This window comes from Pomacea canaliculata, linkage group LG1 (genome assembly GCF_003073045.1).
Source record: "Pomacea canaliculata isolate SZHN2017 linkage group LG1, ASM307304v1, whole genome shotgun sequence".
NCBI classification, from domain to species: domain Eukaryota; kingdom Metazoa; phylum Mollusca; class Gastropoda; order Architaenioglossa; family Ampullariidae; genus Pomacea; species Pomacea canaliculata.
Window position 1 is genome coordinate 33,110,015 of NC_037590.1, and position 23,419 is coordinate 33,133,433.

The window sequence follows — 23,419 nt, forward strand, 5'->3', positions numbered from 1 at the left end:
CAAGAGGATAAATAATGACAAATTTAGCTCCGACAACCTCATCACATCCAAGGAAAATTAAGAAACGAGGGTGACCCTAAATGAACAGTTTTGTCAGTAGGACGATATCCAATTGCAAACAGGTAAGTCCTCTTTTCAGACTAAGTAGCTGATGCTGAAACATCAGGTTTAAACTATCCATCCGCCCATCCATCTGTCCATCGCTTGTTTCTCAAACACATGAACTAATTGTATCAGGTAATGGATAGAATCGCACACCTGCAAGGATGTCCACCAAAGTGGCGATCACCTTCGCTTGTAAATGTAGTAGTATCCTCTTGTGCACACCTTACTGATCGTAAAACAACTGAATATTCAGCCGAGGTAATGCGAATTCGAACGCAGGCTTGATATATGTACGAAAGAAGTCAGACTAAGGACTTATTACATCTCCAGCCAGTATATTTAATTTCACCTCATCGTGTCTTATCTTCTTGTTCTTTTGCCTCTCCCCCGCCTCCAACTCTCCTCCAGCACAAACAGAAAGAGGAAGGTAGGAGAGAGAAAGACAAGAAAAAAGACAGGACACTACACACTGAAACAATGGTTCAAGTAAGGGAGACAACAATCTTTCAGCAGCAGCAGCAGGGCCGAGCCAGCACAACTCTTATCGCGTTCACTTCACACAACGACGCATATAACTCACTCTGATGAGGCCTTAGTTGTCTTCCCAGCAAGGGGAAGGAAGGCCGAGTCGTCTGATTATCAGGATCATCTAACACAAAAGTCACACCACGAAGTGCAATCAAAGAGATCTTGCTTGTTAAGCCCCTGTCGGAGGGGCTCACGCTCAAGCTTCGCGCGAAAAGGTCTGCAAGATATTGCGAAAAAAACCCTCCCGGCCCCCTCCAAGAAAATAAACAAGACATCCACCACACCGAGATGTGCGTTTGACCGAGTTACTCCTGCAGAAAACGTGGCACACTTCGGTCTTTATTCTTTTTTTTTTTCTTTTTCTCTCCTATAACTGGAAGCCTTTCGTATTGGGAAATCTTTAGGCAGAACATATGGAAGAGAGGCGTCTGAGGCAATAGTTACTCAAAATGGTTTAATGTTTGTGTGTTTGAGTTGAGGTAGTTGTGTGCAGATGAATGAGCGTGCGTTCTTGCATGTTTACGAATAGTTTTCTTCTTTTATTTCTCCTTTCCCCGGCTACTCCAACCCCTCTTTCCCACTATCACCACCACCACCACTGTTCCGCCTTGTTCTCCCACAACCCAGCCATCAGGTGTCAGATTTGTACAGAAAGCCAGGTAGAAAACACTCCTCATCAATTTCGGTTAACGGCTCGCCTGTGCTGGCTTGCAGGGACGTTTCGCAGGATGTTACGTCACCCAGAGTGATACCAGAGCCCGCAGCGGCCTACAAAACAAGCGTTATCTTTCGACATGCTTCTTGGCATGTGTGTATCATCCGCTCGCTTCTTACTATCCGGTTCCCTCTTAGAGCCTCGTAAATACGCTGCTGATGCATGCCGGGAAGCAAAGAGTGCGCGTGCGGACGCGCGAGCTAGCGGTCTTGCCAGGAACAGCTTGCGCATGGGAGTGTTTGCATGTGTGTGTGTGAGTACGTACACAACATTTATGTATGTGTCTGTGTATGTAATGCAGTGCGGTTTATGTCTATAAATTTTGAATAAACATAAGATGAATGTAATTAAATGAATATCAGGTAGGTATGGGTCAGCGTGTATGACTAGTCCATGTCGAAGCTGCTGTACGACATGCGCGTGCATAGTGTGTGCACTGACAAATGATGGAAGTGAAGAGGAAGGAGGTGGAGAAGGTATTTGTCATCCCATCCATAAAACTCGAACGCTTCTTCAACTCCAATTTCCATCCCCCCTCTATCTCACCCCCCAACCTCATCATCGTAATCTAAACAACTCCCAAGTCCCTGTCTTGCTATAACAAGACAAAGGGACCTGAATAGCTGTATTCATAATCCTTCTCTCCCCCTTTCCTGAATCCCCTCCCCCTCTTTCTCTCTTCATGCTGTTTTGCGCTGGCACGCACTCACTGAGTGGTAATGTTGTGCTTGTGGTGTTCGGCAGTGACGGCGGTCCTTACTACCTGCAGCTGTAGTAGGGAGCTTTCCTTTTTGACACTCCATGTTACCCTAGGGCCTCCTGCTTCTTCAAGCTCGCCGTGCAGTCAGCGCATTGTGGCAGCAACCTACACATCTTCAGCCTCATCCACTCTCGCGCTTGCCTCGCTCTGCTTCACAGGAAGTGGCTGCACACCACCATCAGCTTCAGTAGGGACAGGACGCCTGCAACAGCTTCGTGGGCCTGTGTGTGTATTCGTGTTTACTGTTTACACCTTTTCCTGTGAATTCTTTTCGCTTCGGAATAAACCAGCTTCTTTTGCTGTTTAGGCTTATGCAGGGAGGGGCCTACGTGTGTGCTTAGTGGCTTTCACCTGGATGTTGCAGTGTGGTGTGTGTGCGCTCTTTGACGGAGTCGGGCAACAGACTTTTTTCCCTGAGACGAATGGATGCCGATTACTGTGTGTACCCCTGGTGCTTATTGAAAAGGTGACAGAAGACGCAAACAAAGCAGAAAAAGGGACAATGAGGATTCCAGACGAGGATTAGAGGTTTACTAAACATTTCTTGCCACGTCCATGGCGCCTCTTGAGGTTGCACTAATGTTATGACGAATGCTGTGCTCGGAGTAAATTCCTCGCTGGTCATCACTACGAAGAAAAAAGAGGGAAAGGTAAATTGTTTCTTCCGATCAGAACTGAATGCACCGCAGTCACCTGTCGGGGTTTTGTTTTTTCATGTTCAGTGAAAACTCATTTTAAATGCTTGTCGTGCAAAGATGTTGGTGTTCAAACTGTTGTGATCGAGGAGTGCTGGAAGCCTTAGGTTTCAGGCAAGTATTTCTTTCACACAGCTCATCAGAATGATAATAACGGTAATTTACCTTACTAGTAATTGATGCTTCGTTTGATTTTTTAGATTTAGCTACTTTTTGTAAATATTTTGTTTATTTTAATGAGACGAAAAGAACTGCTATTCTTCCCTTCTGACTGCTTCCCCTTCGTAATTGTTTCTCCAGAAACGTTTTTCTTCCCCTTTTCAAATCAGATTTTACCCTTATAAATAGGTTCCTTATCTTCTAACATATTTGCTGCTGAACCCTCCACCTTTCTCTCTATCGCATGTGAGTGAGTGGATCAGTGCGTGTGTGCATATGTGAAAGTTCATGCGTGAGTGTGCAACTGTTTGTACTTGTTGATATTGGTGTTTACGATGTCTTTGTATGTAATTTACAGGTAAGACCCTGTTGTTGCACGTAGCCATGTTGTGTAAAATTGCTTACATGTGTAATGTCTGCGCGTGGGTCTGTGAGTGTCCCAGAAAGAGGATAGAGAAAAAAAAAAGGAGAGAAAAACTCAAAATGATCCTCCCACCTTCTCTCTTTCTCTCTTGCCTGACACAATAAGCACAACGGTGAAAAGCCACATACTTGGCACCCGACAGTCCACCCAGGATACAGCTAAATCTGGCCTGTCCCCAGTGACCTCTCTTGCACACATTGTTATATATAGCCTGTAGAGCACTCGTCTTCAGGTAGTATTTTTACACCCTTCCTTTTTAAAGAAGAAGAAGAAGGTAAAAAACCTTTTGCCAGTAATACGAACAAACAGGAACAGCTGCTGGATCTTAAGGTGGGAAAACTTCATTGCTAGACTCCGGTGTCGGTCTTTCAAACCCCATCAGTATTTTCAGTTCCGGAGAAAGATTTACCCGTAGGCACCGATGCCAAGAAACACAATTAAGGCAAGAAAAGGATATACAGAAGCAGTTTGGTTACTAAACAGCTTGTTGCCTTTCTTATTTTCAGAGCCTTACATACTCATCACAATGATTAGCTAAATTTGTTTGCTTACTAAAGCCAAGTGAATCAAAGTAAGTTCCGATATCATCAGATTGAGGGATGCTTTCTTGCTAACCTAAAAATTGTGTTTTCAGATTTCTTTGGTCTTACGTGTTTTAAACAAACGAGTGCATTGTAAGGACTAAGATGGGTTGCTCAATCAACCATGTAGAAAAACTGTAAATTGAAGGCATTGGTGTACAGTGAATTGGATGAATGAATTCGTGTAAAGATGGACAGAGATAGGTAGGTAGGTAGAGATGTAGACAGGTTAGTTTATCTAAAGATAAAAACACGAATATCCTAAAGACACTAACAATATATAAGGGAGGAAGTGAGTTGTCATGCTTAAACCTCACGTAAAAACCTCTCTCACGTAAGAATCACGTGTGTGTGTGGTCACGTGCACGTTGTGAGAGCTGGTGGACGTGGTACATGCTCGAGGTCTGAAAACCAGCTTCGTACAGTAAGACGCATTTGAATGGATCTTGCCGTGAAGAATTTTCCAATCGTCTGACCGTCTGCAAGGGACAACATTGACAGCTGATCAAAAGCTTTTTCAGTGAAAGTTGTCCTGTTAAGAGGAAAATAAATCTTTCGAACAAAGTTGAAAACTGTCGGTATAGCAGACGGCCAGACTACTCTCTAATCACGTCTTGTGGTTAACTTAGTCGAATACTTAATAGAAACGCCCACGGTAGGATGAGAACTGATCTGACACAGTAACGATAAAAAATGTTAACGCACATCACCTCCCACCTTTGCAGGAAAATCTTTACAGACCCACCTGGGTGAGATCATTTTTAAATTGTTGTGATTACTTAGCTACACGATACCACTCCATCAACATTTGAACAAGCAACTCCTTCCTGTACAGAATAGAGGAACCTCCAAATATTGACCTTCTCGAATAAAAGAGTTAAAATTAATATTGTCATCTTAACAATGTCAACACAGGATTTCAACTTTCCCAGTCTGCAGCCTTGACTTTAGAAACCTGTCCATGTCCTTACCTGATATCACAGGTTTCACAGCTTTCTGTAATCCGATTTCGAAGTCGAGTTTTGCGCAGAAGGAAGGAATTTAATCAGATTTTTGGAATCAATAATTTGTAAAGAACTAAACTCATTCTTTTGAAAAAACTTACTTAGGGTTGCTCTAAAGTAGTGTAAGCTTTAAAAAAAAAAAAGATTTGGACCGGATGCAAGGAGGCGCCTAGTAAACTGATCAGGTGCTTGAAAAGAGTTGAAGCCCGAGAATTCGAAATGAGATGCATTTTTGCTTGTGGCCCTATGATTACCAACACTTAAGGGATTTTCAGGGTGTACTGTATTCAAAAATCCACAACAGGCAATGCAACAGTTCCCAAAGAGAAAGAAGACGATTTTAACGGCAGGACCACCTAGAACATTTAGACTATAAGGCCAGAACCAGCTTCGCCAAACTCACTCTGCTTAGATGGATTGTTTTCCAAATTAAAAAAAAAAAGCGAAAAAGAAGCTTTTTCGCCGTAAAATCCGTTGGCTGGCAGCTGCTTAACAAAGTCTGTTTTGGGAAATTCGAACTCACGCACTTCCCAAAAGGGAACCTGCGAGGTCTGTTCGAGCAGGTGTCCGGAGATGACCCCCTTTGCTCCTGTCGTTGGCAGCTCCCCCTCAAAACCTGCTCATGCTATTTTTGAATTCAGCAGCTGGCAAGCTGGAATGCCTAGAGGTCGTCTGCTTGCTGCATTACGATGCCATCAGCCCGGCTTGAGTTCTATAGTCTGCTTTTGTTTTTGCTCTTTGGAGTCAGAAGATCACGCTGAGTTTGTCTTTGCTGTCAGTTTTATGAGCAACTTTGTTTTGATCCTGGCGATCCCTTCATCTTTAACATTTCTCCAATATTTCATGCAATATTTAATATTAACTTTACATTACATATATATATGTGGGTTTTTAAGAATGAAAGTTTTGGTGAAGAAATGGTGAACACAGCTCACCGTTAGGTCTCTTTATATATAAAACTTTTAAAAATGTGGAAGTCACAAAGGCTGTTTATAATTCTTTTTACTTTCGAGGACAGGAGATATAGAGATTATGACGTCAGGTTTGTATTATTTATAGGTAGCCTTACTTGTAGGCTGGTCTGAGTGATGATATGATGTTTTGTGTCCGGTCAGTACAAAAATAAGAATTAAAAAAGTCTTCTAAAATGTTCTTGCCCACGTCACAGAAAATTAATTGCTGGCATATCATCTTTGCGAAGACACCTCTGTGTTGTCGTTACGCTCCAGTACACAATCCTGACCGTGGGTCGTTTTACTAATTACTTCCAAGTAGCTAATTGTTCCCTCAGCGCGTGTGCTGCTTGTCAGGTATGTTAAGGGCGGATGGTCAGCAGTCTTAGCTCACCATCAGTGTCAAGTTTGTTGCCATGTTACAAGGAACACTGTTGTCGAAACAACATGGCGGATTCTCTAATCTCGACCTTAATGAATACAAAAAAATGAAATCTCTAAAAAAAGATGATAATTTTCTCAGTGGTGTTTGCTGGGGGAAAGCTGAGTAAGCTGCCAGGTGAGTTAACGCACCTTATGCTTGCTTTGCAAGGTTCCTGTTTATAAATCAGTGTCTAAAGATCTTCATGACTTTTTCGTGTGACTTACAAAATTTTGTTGCGCCCCTTTGAAAATATGTCTTTGTGTGATACTTTTTTTTGTGGAACATTGACTTAATTGTAGAGGTACAAATTTGAAGAGGTGCAAACACCAAGGCAACAACAGGCACACAATTTATGTTTCTGTTTGACGATCCGAAATCTTCATCTTTGCTGTTTTTTTAAAATGTATTCACTCCTTAAACAATTATAGCATTGTTCTTTTCTTGTAAAGTATGTGGATAAAGCTGGCTGTAAGGGAGAGAAAGAAAAAGGAGAGAGGAAAAGGAAGAGGAAGAAAGATAGACTAAGAAAGAATAAATAAATAGAAAAGAGAGAAAAGAAAGAAGAGAGAAAACAGAGAAAGCAACAAATAAAAAATACACGGTAGTGTGCTGGTGGAAGTAGACAGCGATACTAATTGTTAATAGCAACAGTAGTTCGAAGATGAGAAACTGCGGATGTAAAAATAATGTTGTACTGGTTGTGAGACAAAACATCTATTTTTTTTTACAATAATAAAAACAAAGATAAAGACCAGATAACGTTTAGCCAAATTAAACAAGCTTGGTATTGTGTTGCAGAGTCCTGTAGCCGCCTCTGTGTTCCTGCCTCCACCCGCAGCCACTTCGCCTTCCATCTGCAAGTGCTCACTTACCTGCAAGTGTGGGTCACGTGACAGCCGCAGGGGCTGCTGACCAGCAAGGACTCGGAAAGAGCCAAGTTCCACAACCTGTCTGAAGATTACTTGCCCTTTGCCCTTTGTCCTTCGTGGGATCACATCAGAAGCGTGGGAATACAATTCAAAGGACCTCTATCTTGTAACAAACTTTACTGTAAAAATACAATCGCCAGTTCTTCAGGGTCTAGTTCAGTGATGACGTCACGGGAAACCAATTCGCTTACGTCCATTCATCTACGGCATCGTCATGTCGTCATGTGAGCTGCGAAACGGGCGTTGATCATCATCAGGACACACGGCAAAGGCGTGCGTGACTCAGTTGCGCGCATGAGCCATGGAGATGGTTACTTCAGAAGTCAGAAGTCAGTGAAGTTCGTCTCCTTGACAAAGTCTCGTGCTTGAAGTTCTCGTGAAAATATTTATCCAGCTCGACTGTAAACAGAAAAACCGGAAATAGTGGCTACATTTTCTGGAAGGAGAACATCAATCAGTGTAAAGCCAACCCAAACAAACTATGTATCAGGCACATATAGACCACCAGGACCTTCAGCCACCATCCCGTGGACATTGCGTCTGACAGTCGCGTTGATCGTTTCTCGGGTATAAGGAGTACTGTCCTCTTCATTAATGGCCAGCGTGGCTTACAACTTCATGGTAGCGGATCCCAACTCGCATTCGCGGCGATACAACGAGCACAACTGTGGTCACGACCCCCGCCGCTCGAGCAGCGTGACCATTGACCTGGTCAGTGACACAGGAACCGGAACTCACGTCGTTAAACGGAGAAAAAGCCGGAAAAAGTCCACCGCCATCGTAGTTGTGAAAGAACGGGTGAGTATCTCGATACTTGTTTATAGTTCTACCTCAAAGACTGTGTCTATGTTCTTGTTCCGTACTTGTCAACCTTTTCTACAAAACCGAACTAACCCTAACCTTAATACTCTCTGATTTTCCCTTTGGGAAACTGTAGCCTGATATACACAGAGACTGATTAGTTTCATACTTCGCTATATAGTCTTCCTTGACGACGACAAAACCTGTTTTAAAAGTTGTGTTTATTAGTTGTTATACACCTATACATATATACATATATTTCTTGTCTTTAACATCGAAGTTTGCACACAACCTTTGTGTTTCGGACGTCACTGCACTCCGAAAATGGTTATTATTCTTTGGATTTGTTGTTTGTTGCATTTCCCGACTATCTGCTAAATTTATATTCTGCATTATGATCTATCATGGTAAACAAACGTGTGTGTGTGTGTAGACCCATTATCTCTTAAATTTTGTGGCGGTTAAGCTTGTTTCAGTTGTAAAAGAAAGTGTTAGTATTATTTTTATTCTTGCGATTGTAGATACAGCCTATCCTGTCAATGCGACACTGGGAGGACTTGAAATAAAAGAACCTGTATATAGCTGTCCTATAAAAAGGACAATGGAGGATAACGGGTTTTAATGTCGAAGCAAAAGGCGAGGTAGATGCTTAATGTTCTTAGCTAGTTGAGGTTTATTGTTCTTTGTAGTTAACTGGTTTTCTTGTTGGCCATCATAAGACGAGAATGTGTCCTTGTGACTCTACTAGAATTTATGGTCAGCTTGTCGGCCGTTCTTCTATGGCCATCCTCTTCGCCTGCTGATTATTACGCAAAGATCGCTTGTGTTGCACTTTAAATGACTAGTGGGTGTAGTTTTTATTTCCTAAAGGTAAGGGCAAGGTATTGTTTCCTCAAGTCTGCTTGAATACCTCCATTCTGTTCAAGACATACACGCTTTCAAAGATCTTCATGCATAGAAAGAGGTCAACATGCAAGGTTTGTACATGAATACGTTTACACTGTTTCGGCGGATGAGAGAACTGAGACCATAGGCTTTTATCTCAGTACAAACGTGACGTCTCTGTGGTGTAGACCTTACCTGAATGATGGTGATTTTAGGTGTGTATCTGGAAAATAGAAGAGGGGTTTTCACCAGACGTTAGAAGAAAATTCTCCCTACTGAACATTTAATTTATTCCTGTATCTTTTCTGACGTTGAGAAACAAACAAACAAACAAACAAACAAACAAACACAAACAAACAAACAAACAAACAAACAAACAAACAAACACAAACAAACACAAACAAACAAACAAACAAACAAACAAACAAACAAACACACACACTGTTCTTCTCTGCCCTGTGCTGACTAAAAGGTGAGCAAAGAGACCTTTCTGAACTTCTAACAGACGTCTAACTCTTGCAGCAGTCTAGTGATCGTTGGTTCTGCCCCCAAAGAAGGCAAGACCTATGATGCAGCACTACGCGCCAGTACTTTAGGTTGGCTGCAGTCCATAAAAAACCACGAACCCATAAAATGTCTGATTACTGTCTGTCTGTCTGACTATCTGTCTAATATTTATAAAACGTTTTCGGATCCGATATTAACATTTTAGTTTGTAAAAATATTGTTTACTGGGTGGGGTAGCAGAATAGTTCATTGTTACTACCAAGCCCCCTGAATGCTTCTGCCCTTTAAAGACAGATGCTTGAAGTAGTGCTGGATGGTGATTGACGTGAACTTTTGAAGACAGCGTTGTCATGGCCACTGCTGTGTGCGCCTTGTTCGCTGTACCTTACCTCGTCTCGCGATGTGGGAGACAAACGGCGTCGTCAAGACCACACCACCGAGCACACCGGCAGTTTTCCATCGGGTCACGCTGGATCCATTGTTACGTCACTGCTCGAACTGCGGCCTTTTGCTGAATCAGGCATTGTGACGTCACGTACTACCGACTTCAGGTGTCAGTAAGACGTCACCAGGGCTGCATCAAGAACATTCAGTCGATATGTATGTCCAACCATCCGTCCACCGCCAACCAGCCAGTCGTCACACCCATGAATGAGTCGTGACCTGTGTGCGAGATATACATAATGTACATTGTAAGATCTTTCATAATAAATACATACAGGCGAACAATATGGCAGACATATATGCAGGGGTGCAAGCTTTCATACACATATTCATGAGTATAATGTGTACGTACACATAATCGATCACACATCTGTATCGGTCGGTTTCTTTAAAGAGATATAAGTGCATGATGTCTCATAAATACACGCAGAAAATAACAATAATAAAAATAACAACAATCAGCGTTGATAAGCTTCTATTCAACAGATATTAGGAGCACTCACTCAGTCATGCGTACTGTTCATAAAAGGCAATAAGTATATTACCTTTCAGTCATGACAGTCATTAAATATTCAAACAAAACGAGGCCTAGCAGCGGCTTAAAGACAGAAGACGACTATGGAAAGGAAGGAACGAAGGAGGCGGAGAGTAGAAACGGACTAGACTAGAAATGAAGGAGCTGTGCCACTCATAATGTTAGTGGTTCTGATGCGATTAGATGCCAATGAGCTTTATCAAAAAAGAAGTGCAAGACTGATGGTATGATACTATGAAAATAATGGGGCAGCAGCATGGAACTTTCTGACAAGGATGGAGAGTGGCATCATGATAATCAGCTTAGAGCGGTTTGCAGTCCTTTAGACCGCACATAAAAGATGTCGAGGGTTTTAGTGGCATCTTTAGTTAGACTTTTTCTTATGGAACTAATCCTCTTCAAGGTAGAACAACTGGCAGCCGTTGGTGAGATGTTGTTTCATCGACAGTGTAGAATCCATGAAGAAGCCGAGATTTCGTGTACAGCTGGAAAATGGGATGTCTCTGAAACCAGCCGTGACCAGTAATGACGCAGCAGAAACCAGCTGTTATCAGAAGATTTTTGTAAGTTCTTTTGGCACAAATTCTGAGATAAAAGAAATTGATTCCTTCCAAAGAGAACCTCGCAAACTCAATGATACAAAAACATTTATAAACATTTTATGCATACATAACGGCCATTCTCATTGGTCAAAGTGCCGAAGCATCAAACTTAAAAAAAAATCCTATGGTATGGGCAGATCGTTGGCAAACAAGTTCACAAACAGCTCAGCACGTGACTAAAGTTCCAATGTCCCAAACGCATGCGTCAAAACCTTTGTTTCCTGTGACCTTACACCTCACAGCTTCGGGAACTTGGTCAAGCGTGCGATAATGTTTGTGTGCGGATTCGAGAGGATTGTTGGTGGTCATCCATCCGTGTGTGCATTCCTTGTATGTGCAGGCTCGAGAAAAGTAAAGCATGCGTGCCTAAAGGTTTGTGTTGCTGGGATTGTCGTCCACATTATTTTTGTTTACACCATCCTGACAACATTGCATGCCGTGTCGACAGACCAGCACTCAGTTATGCAATCATTCTATTTTAGCTTTTTTAAAGTGTGGTACTCTATAAATTCATTGAAGATCACGATAAGAAGTTAAATTGAGAGTATGTGAGGTGCAAATGTGCGCGCACAAGATTACGTCACGCCCAGTCTCGGCTACTGTAAAACTTTCGTCTAGGAAACAAAAACCCTACGCTCCTCAGCAGGTGCTGTGATCAGAATGATTTTTGCAATTTCTCTGGCAGCAAAATCTACGAGATAAGGAATTGGCTTCTTCCTAGAGGAGCCCGCAATCTCAGTGTTGCAGTTTGCTGAAAGGAGTAATTTAGCTTCTATGATAGAAATACGATGATTAAATCTTTTCACCAGTTTTTAACAGTCAGGTTATGCGGTGGGTTTAGAAAAAGTTTCGTGAAGGTCTGTGTGCTGGGGAAAAAAACCACAAATGAAGAATGCTTCCACTGTTCTGACAAAATTAGTCCTGAGATTGGTTCTCCGAGTTGTTAGACATTTCACTAAAAAAAATAGTCAAGAACAACTCTTTACAGAACACCGAGGTCGTTAGTGTTGCACTTAAACCGTGTAGTGACGTGCATTTTCCACTGGGGGCTGGATAAATCTCAGCGACAGAGATTATTACCCATAGATGGGTGAATACTCTCTTTCGATTTCGAAACAGGCGCCTACAAACATCATCATCATGCTGAAAAAAATGTCCACATCGTGACGTCACGTTTGTACACAGGCACCGAATTAACATATGGTCCCAGCTCTCCCATAGGCTGAGGCCTTGACAACGTAAGCATTTCCACGTACAATCCTGACTACTTTGTGCACACAAACATAAGAAAAAATAAGTTTTTACTCTGCTACGCCTTTAACCTCTTACAGAACTGAGGAGCACTTTCCTTTAACTCACATTTATTCATTTAAACTCGCAACTGATTTTACTTTGAACCAATTTTATGAAAGGAAACCTAGACTTGTCTACATAAACTAGAAAAAGGCTTGATATCGTAGCAATATGCGTTTATATATTATAATATGTTGTATTTACTGCCTTAATGTCTAGTATTTACTACCTAAACAAAACACAATTTTGCTGAGCATCTGATCCGTATTATGAGTCCGAGATTGTCGATATATACACGTAACAGAAAACGCACGTGGAGGTTTGTACTGACATCAAAGGCTGACTCGTTCACAGTTAATCAATTGCAGGTACAGCAGACATTCATTACTAAGTGCTAAGAACATGAGTAAGTCATTAGCAGAGTGTAGCTATAAATAGAACGGTGGTGCTTGTGTGGATGGAAGAGTGACTTGGAGATACAGAGAGGGTGAAGAGGGAAGGTAATAAAGAAAAGTTTATTTTGGAAAGCTTTTATCTTCGTAATACACACATACATAATACATACCAAGACATGGGACAACTGAAAGAGTAAGAAGGCAGAAGAGAATGAGAGAGAGAGAGAAATAAAATGGATGAAGGGAAAAAGCAGTAAAGATAAGGAAGCTTTGGTCATTGAACCCCAACACCTTGATTGTAAAATCATACGTTTCGTCTGAGCGTGGCATCGAATGAGACAGGTAATCGACATGGAGGGAGGCGATTGGCCACCTGCGTGTTATCGGGGCAGAGTATTATCAGGCACTTAATGATCCCTGGAGACATCAGATACCACCCTCAACTGAAGCTTGTCTTATCGCAATTGTCTACGCTGCCTACTCGCGGCGTGATCAAACGCTTCTGCCAAACACCTGCCCACCTTGCTGCTGCCATGGCTCCACAACATGCTATGAAGATTGAGTTGAAAACACTCGCAGAAAGCCTGATCTTAAAACCAACTATGTTCCAGGATAATTTCAAATCCGAAAATAAATTCTTTAAGAATATTTTTTGATCATTCAAACGTCTACAATTTTAAACCCGCTAAAAACTAGAGATTAACAAGAAAAATCTTGCAAATTGGCTAGAATTTAGTGGTTAATTTTCTGTTGAAAATAAATTATTTTTGTGTTCCTTATCTCTATCGGTTACAAAGCACCCTTTCAACGGGCCTTCAGACAGTTTACATGTTCTTCATTTCATTTCTTATCTAAATAGGATGCTTGGCGGAGAAGCAAATTGCAGTGTCCCGCATGACCGAAAGTAAAACATTTTATGGCATTCATCAGCCCATCGTAAAATTTGTTGACTGTTTTGTTTCTCCATACCAGCCCTTTGTGTAAAACCATTCATTCTGTAATAAAGTCTTACATACCATTGCTGACAATGAATACATTGTAAACTGTTACAAAGTTTTCGCTTGCTCTGTATTTGTTTACAATCTCTTTCATTGTGTTTGCTAACGAAAATGTCACGTAAGCTACTTTGCACTTTGATCTTTCTTTGACCCCGTCTTTCTTTTATCCCAACGAACATTAGGGTTCAGCGTGGAAACATTAAAACTTAATGTTCTGTAGAGACTGTGCGCTTGTCAAGAAAGCTGTCACGTGACATAACATTTCAGCGACTGGCTGAGAGGAAATGTAAGACCAAAAAAAAAAAAAAAGAAAAAAATCGAAACAAGTAAATAAATAATAATACAGAACTAAACAGTCATGGCTGCGTTTAGAGGCGGAGAATATTGGCAACCTTTACAGGCCGAGCATGACAGTTTATACCCGGGGTACACGTGCCTGGAGCTGATTTTGTGTGTTTAACTCTGCCTCAAGCCGCTCCATGGCATCATGGCGACTAAAGAATACAAACACTTCAGCTGCTAGGGAGATGAGGAGCATCGGCATCAGTTTCGGTGTTGCTGCTGGAGGTGGGCTGATACGACGGGTGCAGCATTTTGTTTGTTTTTGTTTTTTGAGCTTTTTTTTTGTTTTGGTGTGTTGTGTGTTTGCTCGCAGCTTAAAGTTATTTTCCCGCAGTTCTCGGTTGATTTGTTTGTTTCGCGTGGTGATCATGGAGACACCAATACAGGATTGGCTGTCCTGGGTCAGATCTCGTCTCTGGCATCCTGTTCTTTCTCTGCATGTGACATCTGATTACAGAACTGGCTGGTTGGCTGCGATAGAGCCTGGCACCACTCCCTTCCCCTCCACACTTATCATGGAACCGAGACTCTGGGTGTGGATGCAAAACATAATACACCCACGCACACTCACACGCACGCACATGCCCAGACCAAGCTATTGTCGGTTATTTATGATTGTTATATCGCATGGATTTGTTTACTTTTGATTTTGCTTTGCTTTGTTATTGTTTTCATTCTGTTTTAGTTTGGTTATGTTCTACGGTTTTGTTTTGTTTTGTTTTGTTTTTTAGTTTTGTTTTATGTTACTGTTTTTATTAGTGTTGATTTTTTTTTATTTTTGTTAAACAATAACGTTGTTCGGTGATTTTGAAAAGCAATATGACAGCACTGTACTGTTGTGGATCCTTACTATGATTACACTGTAGTGCTTGATGATCACATTATTATTTTTCTCCTTAAACCACAGTTTGACAACTTTTAACTACACTAAAGGCTATTGTTTCATTATAAGGCCGCAGTATGACTACACTAAACTACACTGAAATCCAGTCTATGGCTACACTGTTCCACCATAAAACCACAGGCTGACTGAACAGTTTTGCTATAGTCATAATATGATTGCTTTGGTCTACCATATAACATATTTAAGCTGCACTGTTCTACCATAAAACATATCATGACTACATTGCTTTATTATTCAGTTACAGAGTGTCTCTGTTGTTCTGTTTTATGATAGCACTTACTTTCAGATGGTCATAGGACGAAGACATTGTCCTGCAATAAAACTAACCTGTGATTACAGTATTGTGTTAGAACATCACATTACAGATGCACTACTCTACGATAGTCACAGTATGACTGCACTAGTGTACTGTAAAGTCACAATGTGGCGAACTGTTTTCCATAAATTCACAGTTTGACTTTGTTCCAGCATGAAGCCACAGTGTAAGTGCACTGTTCAGCTAAAATGAGCGTTATGACAGCATTGTGCTACCATACATCTCCACTATGACTACACTGTCATGCCATAAACTCACAGTGTGGTGTACTAGTCGATCAGCTGCAACTGCACGCCACTTCTCTTTGTCTCAGTGTGTTCCTTAACTGTGCTCGATAAACAGCCCCACCCACCGTTCTAGTCCCCAACCGTCTGGCACTTTACCTCTTCTGCTATGTGTGTTCTCTGTAATTCCCACAAAGGTACAGTCGCATCACCTGGAATTCTCCCAGGTACAACAGCCTTACCTCTGTCTCAGTTATATTTATTTTAAACTATCTCAGGTAGCTCAGCCTTTTATGTCCAAGGTACAGGCATCTTACTTTTCTACAACTCCCAATTTTTCCACCCAAGAAAGCAGCGGATTTTCTGCCGCATCCTCAATGCAAACACTTTCGTATCACCCTCTGCAAGATAGGAGTATTCTTACTGTTTCATATCCAAGCGAGAGGCAAATACATTCTTACCACGTCATGGCACAGACTTTCCCTTGAACCCAATCCCCTCCCCCTTCTGTTGACCAATAGCCCACTGTTTGCTACTATCGTACAAATTAAATAATTTAAATAAGCATTGTTGGGAGGGGGGGGGAGGAGTGGCAGAAGGACTAAGGAAATGATTTAGATTTGAAAAGAACAACCAAGTTTTTTTGTAAAGGGTTGGAGATATGAAAACCGCACAGGTATTTTAAGCCACGATTTTCTTCCAGCGAAAACTTACCTGCTCTTCAGAGTAGCATCACTGGTAGCGAGAACTTGTGAAAGAAGGTCAGATCGTGATCTTGGCATCTATTTTTTTTCTTGACAGTTGCCCTTCACATCACTTATTTTTTAAAAAAACTCTTCACAGTTTTCCGCCCCTTTCCTTCCACCCATCTATTGCCACCTCACTTTTTCTCAGTCGACTGCGCGCGCAGTCTGTGGTCTGTCGATCGTCGCCACACCGAACTTGCGTCTATACTCCACCTTCCTTCCTCCCTCCAGAGATGCTTTTCGTTGAAATATATTTTACCATCCTTTGAAATCAAATATATTTGCAAGAGGTATCGAGAGAACAACAAGAAGAACTAAAAGAAAAGAAACGGTACCTGTTGTACTACCTTTCGATGGCATCTTCAGAAAATTAAGTCTTAGAGAAGAAATTCAGGAAACCGGAAGTCGTTGGTCTATCTCTTCAAACGGTCGTCCATGAAGTTCACAGCCTTGGATACAAACTGGTAGGGTCACTACGAGGCCGAACACAAAAGTTTGCCCAGATAACTTCATAAGGCTTCAGTATCTCTGACGTAAAGGCTTTTAATACTGTTCGTATAAAAGCTTATAATATCTCTGAAAGACAGTATATGTCAAGATAGCAGATCATCGGAAGTCCACTAAGATAAATGCACACTCATTCAAGCACACACGTGCTCACACAAGCTTGGCACGCATGAAAGTATCAAACCATGCGTGCAGACATATGGATCGGTGTGTCCTTAAGGTTTCTAACCTAACCTATGACTCACTTGCCTGATTAAGAGAAAAAAATGGCAAATGAGTTTTCTTTTCAGTTGGGCATCCAAAAGCTCGTTTGGGATTTAGAGCCATCTGCAGACAATAGGTGATGACTATCTATGCCTCATGCCAGAAAAAACTGCAGTATATTATAATTTCGGTGCCTCGCTGAATTATTGGAAGTTTGCGTGCTCCAGTGGAGATTCTTCACCTGCACCTCAGCTCCCACCTTCTATTTCTCACGCCTGATTCGACACGCCGCTGAGGTACCTGGGAAAAGTCGATGGTGGAGAGCAACCATTTGTTACTGGGTGGAAAGGTGACATATATTACGGGTGGACTTTTTAAACTACGGGAAAGCTTCAGGGTGCATAATGGGATGGTGTAAGCAGCCTGTCTAAATATTCGATCACCGACTGTTCTATGCCTCTCTTCTACCCGTCTACCTCGTTTTCGAACATCCACCCTTCAACTTCGACCTGAACACTTCAGTCACGGAGTGAATCGAAGTAACGCGAACAGGACTGGCACGCTCGCTTCCTAGCCACCCGACAAGCAGTCCACGCGGTACTGGCCGGGTATTGACTGCTGTTCCACATAACTGACAACACTGTTCGCAGACGTCGGTGGGACGGATTTAATTGGGAATTAACAAAACTTCTCGTCGACGAGTCTTTGTTCGAAAGGGGGCCTGAAGAGCGCCCTCACGAGATTTCACGAGAAATCGCGAGACAGGTGAAAGAGGGTGGAGACAGGCGCTGCAAGCGGCCACCGCTTATCTTTTCTTCCCGGGGCTCCATTAGTACTTGGAAAGCTTTAGCATTAGCAAACATTAGCAGTGTCAGAAATCATTATGGCTTCCTTGCCATCTACCCGGATGAAGGTGGAGCTACGGGTCTGTTGAGAAGCGAGGAATAAACGACGCACAAAACATGAGTGAGGAAGAAGTCATGGCTGCCGCCAATGGGAAACCTAAACGGTCATTTATACTATCTTTTAAATACGACAAAGATCACCAAATCGAGGAGGAGAAGGACAGCGCTGCGGAGGTAGGTGTCCAGGTGTAAACTCATTGTGTTCATGCTTTTCCCTTCTTTCTATCGTGTGCTTGTCTTAGTTGTTGCTAAATGTCACTATTAGGTAAGCGTTATTGTTAAGGCCATTGTTCTAAATCATTTTTCTTTTATTTTCATTTGTGTGTTCCCTTTAAATACGGCATCGAAAAAAAGGCAGCGGCATGCTGGAAGGCGGAGCTTGACATTTACCTGATGAAAAAATTTGGAAAATCTTGCTGTACGGATGACTGGTCTTTAAACGATGTAGGCCAAATTAAAAAAAAAAAAAAACCTGATCGGATTGGAGTCATCAGACCGTTGCTAAAGATCTTAAAAACGATTTTTAAAAAATCTAGGCATGTCCGGCGCTTAATATTTAATAACTGTATTGGTTGTCAAGCTGCATTGGAATCTGAGTTTTATCTCTCTGAAGCCATTGTATCTTCATCCCGGTCGGTTGTTCCGAGTTCTGTGTTAAACCGTGATTTTCATTGGTGATCACGTAATATTCGTCCAGCACTTGACTTCCCAAGCAGTACTAGCTGACCCCTAGAATTAAGGACAGGAGGTGGAGATGTGCGTGTGTGGGGCAGAGAACAAGAACGCGATCACGTGACAAGGCTAGGTGACTAATATTAGTATTAGTCGTGCAGTCAGTTGCTATTTAAGGGCGTAACACCATGACGTCATGCACTTAGGTGACAGACACGAAAGGGCAGAATCGGCGATTCCTGGGGACGAGGAGGAAGAAAGAAAAAGGAGAAATATGATATCTAAAAGTCAAAACCAACGCCCATGAGAGTCGGCAAACACCCGCAGGTGGTAGGCAGGTGTTGCTGGTGATTTTAGTTAGAATGTGACAGAGGTCTGTGGAAGGTGGCGACATATTTACAGGTCACTATAGTCTGTAAAAACACTCACCTTAGTTGAAAAATAGCCACGAGCCACAAAAAAAAAAAAAAAAAACTCATTCTGTTTAAGTGGCCTTTTGTTACCTGCCATCAATCTGCAGAGGGCCACAGAGGACCACCCGTAACGCAACATTCATGGTCGATGTACTTCTCACACACACACACACATAATTTCATGAGTAATATTATATTTTATTATAATATTATACATCTATTTATAACTCCTAGCTTTCTTTTACTTGCACAAAGTTCTTTAAGTAAAAGTCAAAGGTCCAGTGCTGTTTCCAATGATATAAGCACTTAGGCCTGAGTAGATGAAAGTATTTTACATCAGGCTGTGCCATGTTAGTGAATTACAGATGTAGTAGCAGAAAAATAATGTCTCCTTGCATTACTATTATTACTGGTCTGACCTTCTTGTACTTTGACTTTGTTTTTCTTGCTTGCTTATGTCGGCACTGTTCGTCGAAACACGTGCACAGTTCTATCTTTCTTTCTCTCTATCTCTCCTCTAGGATATTAAAGACCAAATCAGTCATTACCGAAACAAATTTACCTGGGACAACAGCCAAAGAAGTCTTTTATTTCCAATATTTTCAGTGAATTTTTAAATTCTGGTCTTGTGTATGCAGCTCATTTGGTGACACTAAGATTTCTCGAAGGACAAAGAAAAGGTCGGTCAAGAAAAACGTTAAACGCGAAAGTGAATGAAACTAGTAAGACGAACAGCCCGTGCCAAGGACAGAAACAATACACAGAAGTGGACGAAACTTGAAATAAACGAAAACAGTACAGAAGGGATTTGTTGAAAGCCGTCTTTCATGAACATACTAAATCCAGAAACATATTGGGAGACCCAAGCAATCTGCACATAGTTTAAACATGAACATAACTGTGAAAAGTTGGATGAACGAAACTGTGAAAAATATAGGAGGGAGGTTGGGGTGATCAGGACTCTGCAGATATAGAATCCCCAACAGGGCTTGACAGTCTTGACCACTCCAGGAGGAATGGTTTGAGCTATAAATAGACTGAAATCAAATAAGGTTTCTGGTCTTGGTTGAATACTTGCTGAAATATTAAAATCCTCTCTAGGTCATAGGACGGTTTGGTGGCACAGCAGTTATCGCCTGTCACCAAAAACAGTGAGGAGGTAGGCTGACCTGGGTGCAGATTTCGTCTCGGGTACGCTACTCTTTCTCTGCATGTGACATCTGTTTACAGGGCTGGCTGCCTTCCCGTGATATATTCGTAGTTGTTGTCTCGTGATAAATATTCACACCTGTTGTTAACAAGCAGTAAAAAAAAAAAAAATCAACAGCTGAAGAAATAAATGTAGACAAACTGTAAAACCTAAAATCAAACGGTTTTATGCTCCTCAAGAGTTTTTGGACTCAACAGTTCGTGGTTCTTCCTATTCCAAATTTTGTGTTGTTAAAATTTATATAAATATACTTCTTTTCCATACAAAAATCGTTGAAGCGGACTCTGGACGCATTACGGAGCAGGATGGAGTTTTAGGGCAGTGATTGTTGGCACGGGTCTTAAAAAAAAAATAGGTGAGACTGGCTTGCAGAAAACGGTCAAATCGCTACTAAGCTGTTAAAGGCTAACCCGAGCTAAACATTCACAGGTCTAGCTGGCTTCGGTTCAGAAAAGAAGAGAAATGTTCTAATGACTGGATACAGTTTTGTGCAAAATGCTGTTTACCGAGGTGCACACTTAAAAACCTATCCTCCACAGAAAGAAGGCAAACTCGTGACGTCACGTGTGATAGTTTTAATTAACAGACGGTCTCACCTCTCCCATTGGCTGAGGCTTTTATCGTGTAAACGTATCGATTGTATTGACCGCGTTTTCTGTTGGTGGTGATGTTTACACTGAGCCTTAAGTAGTCATTAGAAAAATGTGCGACCTTTAAGTTCAAAGTAATAGTTCGATACAAAAATACGTATGGAATTTTTAATGATTTTGCTCCTTAGAATAGTACACGTGAACTGATTTTAAATCGTACTTCTAGCATCAATAAAGTTTGTAGCCAAGAGAACACGTTAATGATCTGTTACCCAAAGAGTGATAAGACACTTGTGAAGTAAAGGTAATCAGGTCTCGACAGCTTTGCAAAGCTTTGGTGAGAACGGCAATATTTAAAGACTTGTACCGCCGACTGTGTTTATTTAATTAACCAGCTCACTGGAAAGTAATTTTGCATTCACACTAGAGTTTACAATGTTTTATGTTTGTCATGTTGAATCAATTATTTTGTGTGCGTGGTCTGATGGCCTGTCACTAATACAGCGAGGATTGGGTGTCGTGGGTTCAGATCTCGTCTCGGACATTCTGTTTTTTCTTTGCATGTGGCATCTGTTTACAAAATAGTTGCTGACAGGGTAAAACACCAATTATCCCCCAGTACCCCCACACCTCATATCTTGTGTGAAGGAACTAACAGACTCAGAAATCATGATTTGCCAATGAATGACCTACATGACGAAGGTGATGTCTAGGAGGAAGGTATCAGGTTGGGTTCAGAACGTATCAGTGGAGCCCCTGTGGCAAGGTCTGGCACAGTGAGGGGCGGGGAACAATCTTGTAACGTGTGCAAGGCGGGGCCGGTGTTGCCGACGTAAATAAGCTGTCGTTGTGTTTATACCGCGCAACATATCGGGTTCAAGCCGGAATTTTCTCACCAGCTCAGGTGCAGAACCAGTCCCGTTGCGCTCTACGATCAATCGACGCACACACCGCACACCCGGCACCCATCACTACAACACAGGTCTTGTTGATTTTCAGACCCTCAGACTCACGGCGTTACAGGTAACACGAGGAAAGCCTCGGGGATCAGGAGTAGGGGTTGTGGGGTAGTAGGGTTGTGACGACAAATTTGACGATTGATGGCCAGGGGATTTTTTTTTTATCAACATTGTGCTGAAAGAGAAAATCCACCCGAAAAACAGGCCTAAGATTCTTTAGATAACCCCTGGGCGAGATTTTATTATTTATTACAAAAGAAGTCGATGCATTGTTGTAGGGTCGAGGATGGGGAGCGGAATTTTTTTCTGGTCATCGGTTCGTGGGGAAGGGGAACTTTCACCACGCGCTTTTTCTTGGAGTGGGTCGGGTGTGTGTGTGACTACAGGCAATAGGGGTAATGGTTTCTAATGCACAGCAGCTTTTTTACCCTATTGATGACTGAATCTCTAGAAGTTTCTGCTGTTCATCAACGTCAGACTGTTGGTTAGAAATTACCATACTGTTTACTACCATACAAAAACTTGTAGGGTTCCCCCTGGTTCTTGATAACTAACAGCGTTCGCTAAATTATCACAATTACTCGCGGTACTCAGAGATATGATAATTTTACGTGACATACTTATGACTTATTCTAATCTTAGAAGGGTTCACCGATTAAGCTTTGTTTACCTTACCATTTCACACAAACATTCAGAGAAACCAGCAATCATGGTCCAAACTTTCACTCAAATTCCTTCTGAGCGTCTATTACTACGAATATTTCTTAGATAACAATAATCTGCGATTTTTTTGGGGTCTTTAATATTTTTTTTTTACTTTGTTCTTGATCTAAGTGTTTAGCGGAATAAGAATAGTTTTTACATACAAATTATTATCTCGTAGCTGACTTTATATTAACCATGATAACCACGTTCACTGGCTGTACACGATCATTTCTCTTAAGAGCTCTCTAAATCTTGTGTTTCGCCGTTCACTTATCATTTTTTTTTCTTTAAAAGAAAGTAAGATGAAACAAGGGAAAATAACGCGTCCAACGATTTATCGTCCCGTCGCATTTTTCTTTGTAACTGGAAGACAGGAAGGAAGGTGTGTGTGGCGAGTGGAGGAATGTTTGAAATGTGCAAGGTGCATCTCATCCAGATAAATATTTGTTGTCGGACCTCGCGTGATTTCGTTGTTAGTTAAAATCTTCGCTTTATTGCTTTGTATCGATCTTTGCTTCAAGCTAAACTATATCTGATCGCCATGGACAAACCTTATCCAACGATCTGTCCTTTGCGTGTTTGGCTTCGCGAGGGACCCACTGTCCTCCTCCTTTATGAATACATTTTATCCTATCTCTGACATTCCGTACACATATTTACAAAGTCCACTTTGAATGTGTGCCTTCATATTGATTATTTATCTTGAAGAAATGAGCATTCTATATGTGTTTTTGTTTTCTTCATACGATTTGATACGTGCAATCGACCTATTGATACATTACTCGATTTGGATATATTTTAATACATTATTATTACTAATTATTTAATATGGAACAGAACATTTTAAAAGAAAACTTTTAAAAAATGAGTTCAGTTTCCAAATTGTTTCCTAACCTGCTTATGTAATAAAAAAAACTGTATTCTATAGCAACTAGTAGATTAATTCGCTGTTCGTGAATATCTTCTTTAAAGCATATTTATTTAT

At 41.5% G+C, this 23,419-nt stretch overlaps 1 protein-coding gene across 4 annotated transcripts in view; it reads left to right on the forward strand.

The window, feature by feature from the left end:
* LOC112562932 (cys-loop ligand-gated ion channel-like) overlaps positions 1–23,419 on the forward strand; it is a 77,059-nt gene that overhangs the window by 9,494 nt on the left and 44,146 nt on the right. The window contains exons 1-2 of one of the 4 annotated variants that reach the window (XM_025236592.1): positions 2,125–2,758; positions 7,147–8,075. In XM_025236592.1, coding sequence (XP_025092377.1) covers positions 7,872–8,075 — 204 coding nt within the window. In that variant the 5' untranslated portion in view covers positions 2,125–2,758; positions 7,147–7,871. Of the gene's footprint in view, positions 1–2,124; positions 2,759–7,146; positions 8,076–17,131; positions 18,060–23,419 lie in introns of those variants that run through there. The other 3 variants (XM_025236847.1, XM_025236680.1, XM_025236923.1) reach the window with 3 other exon arrangements.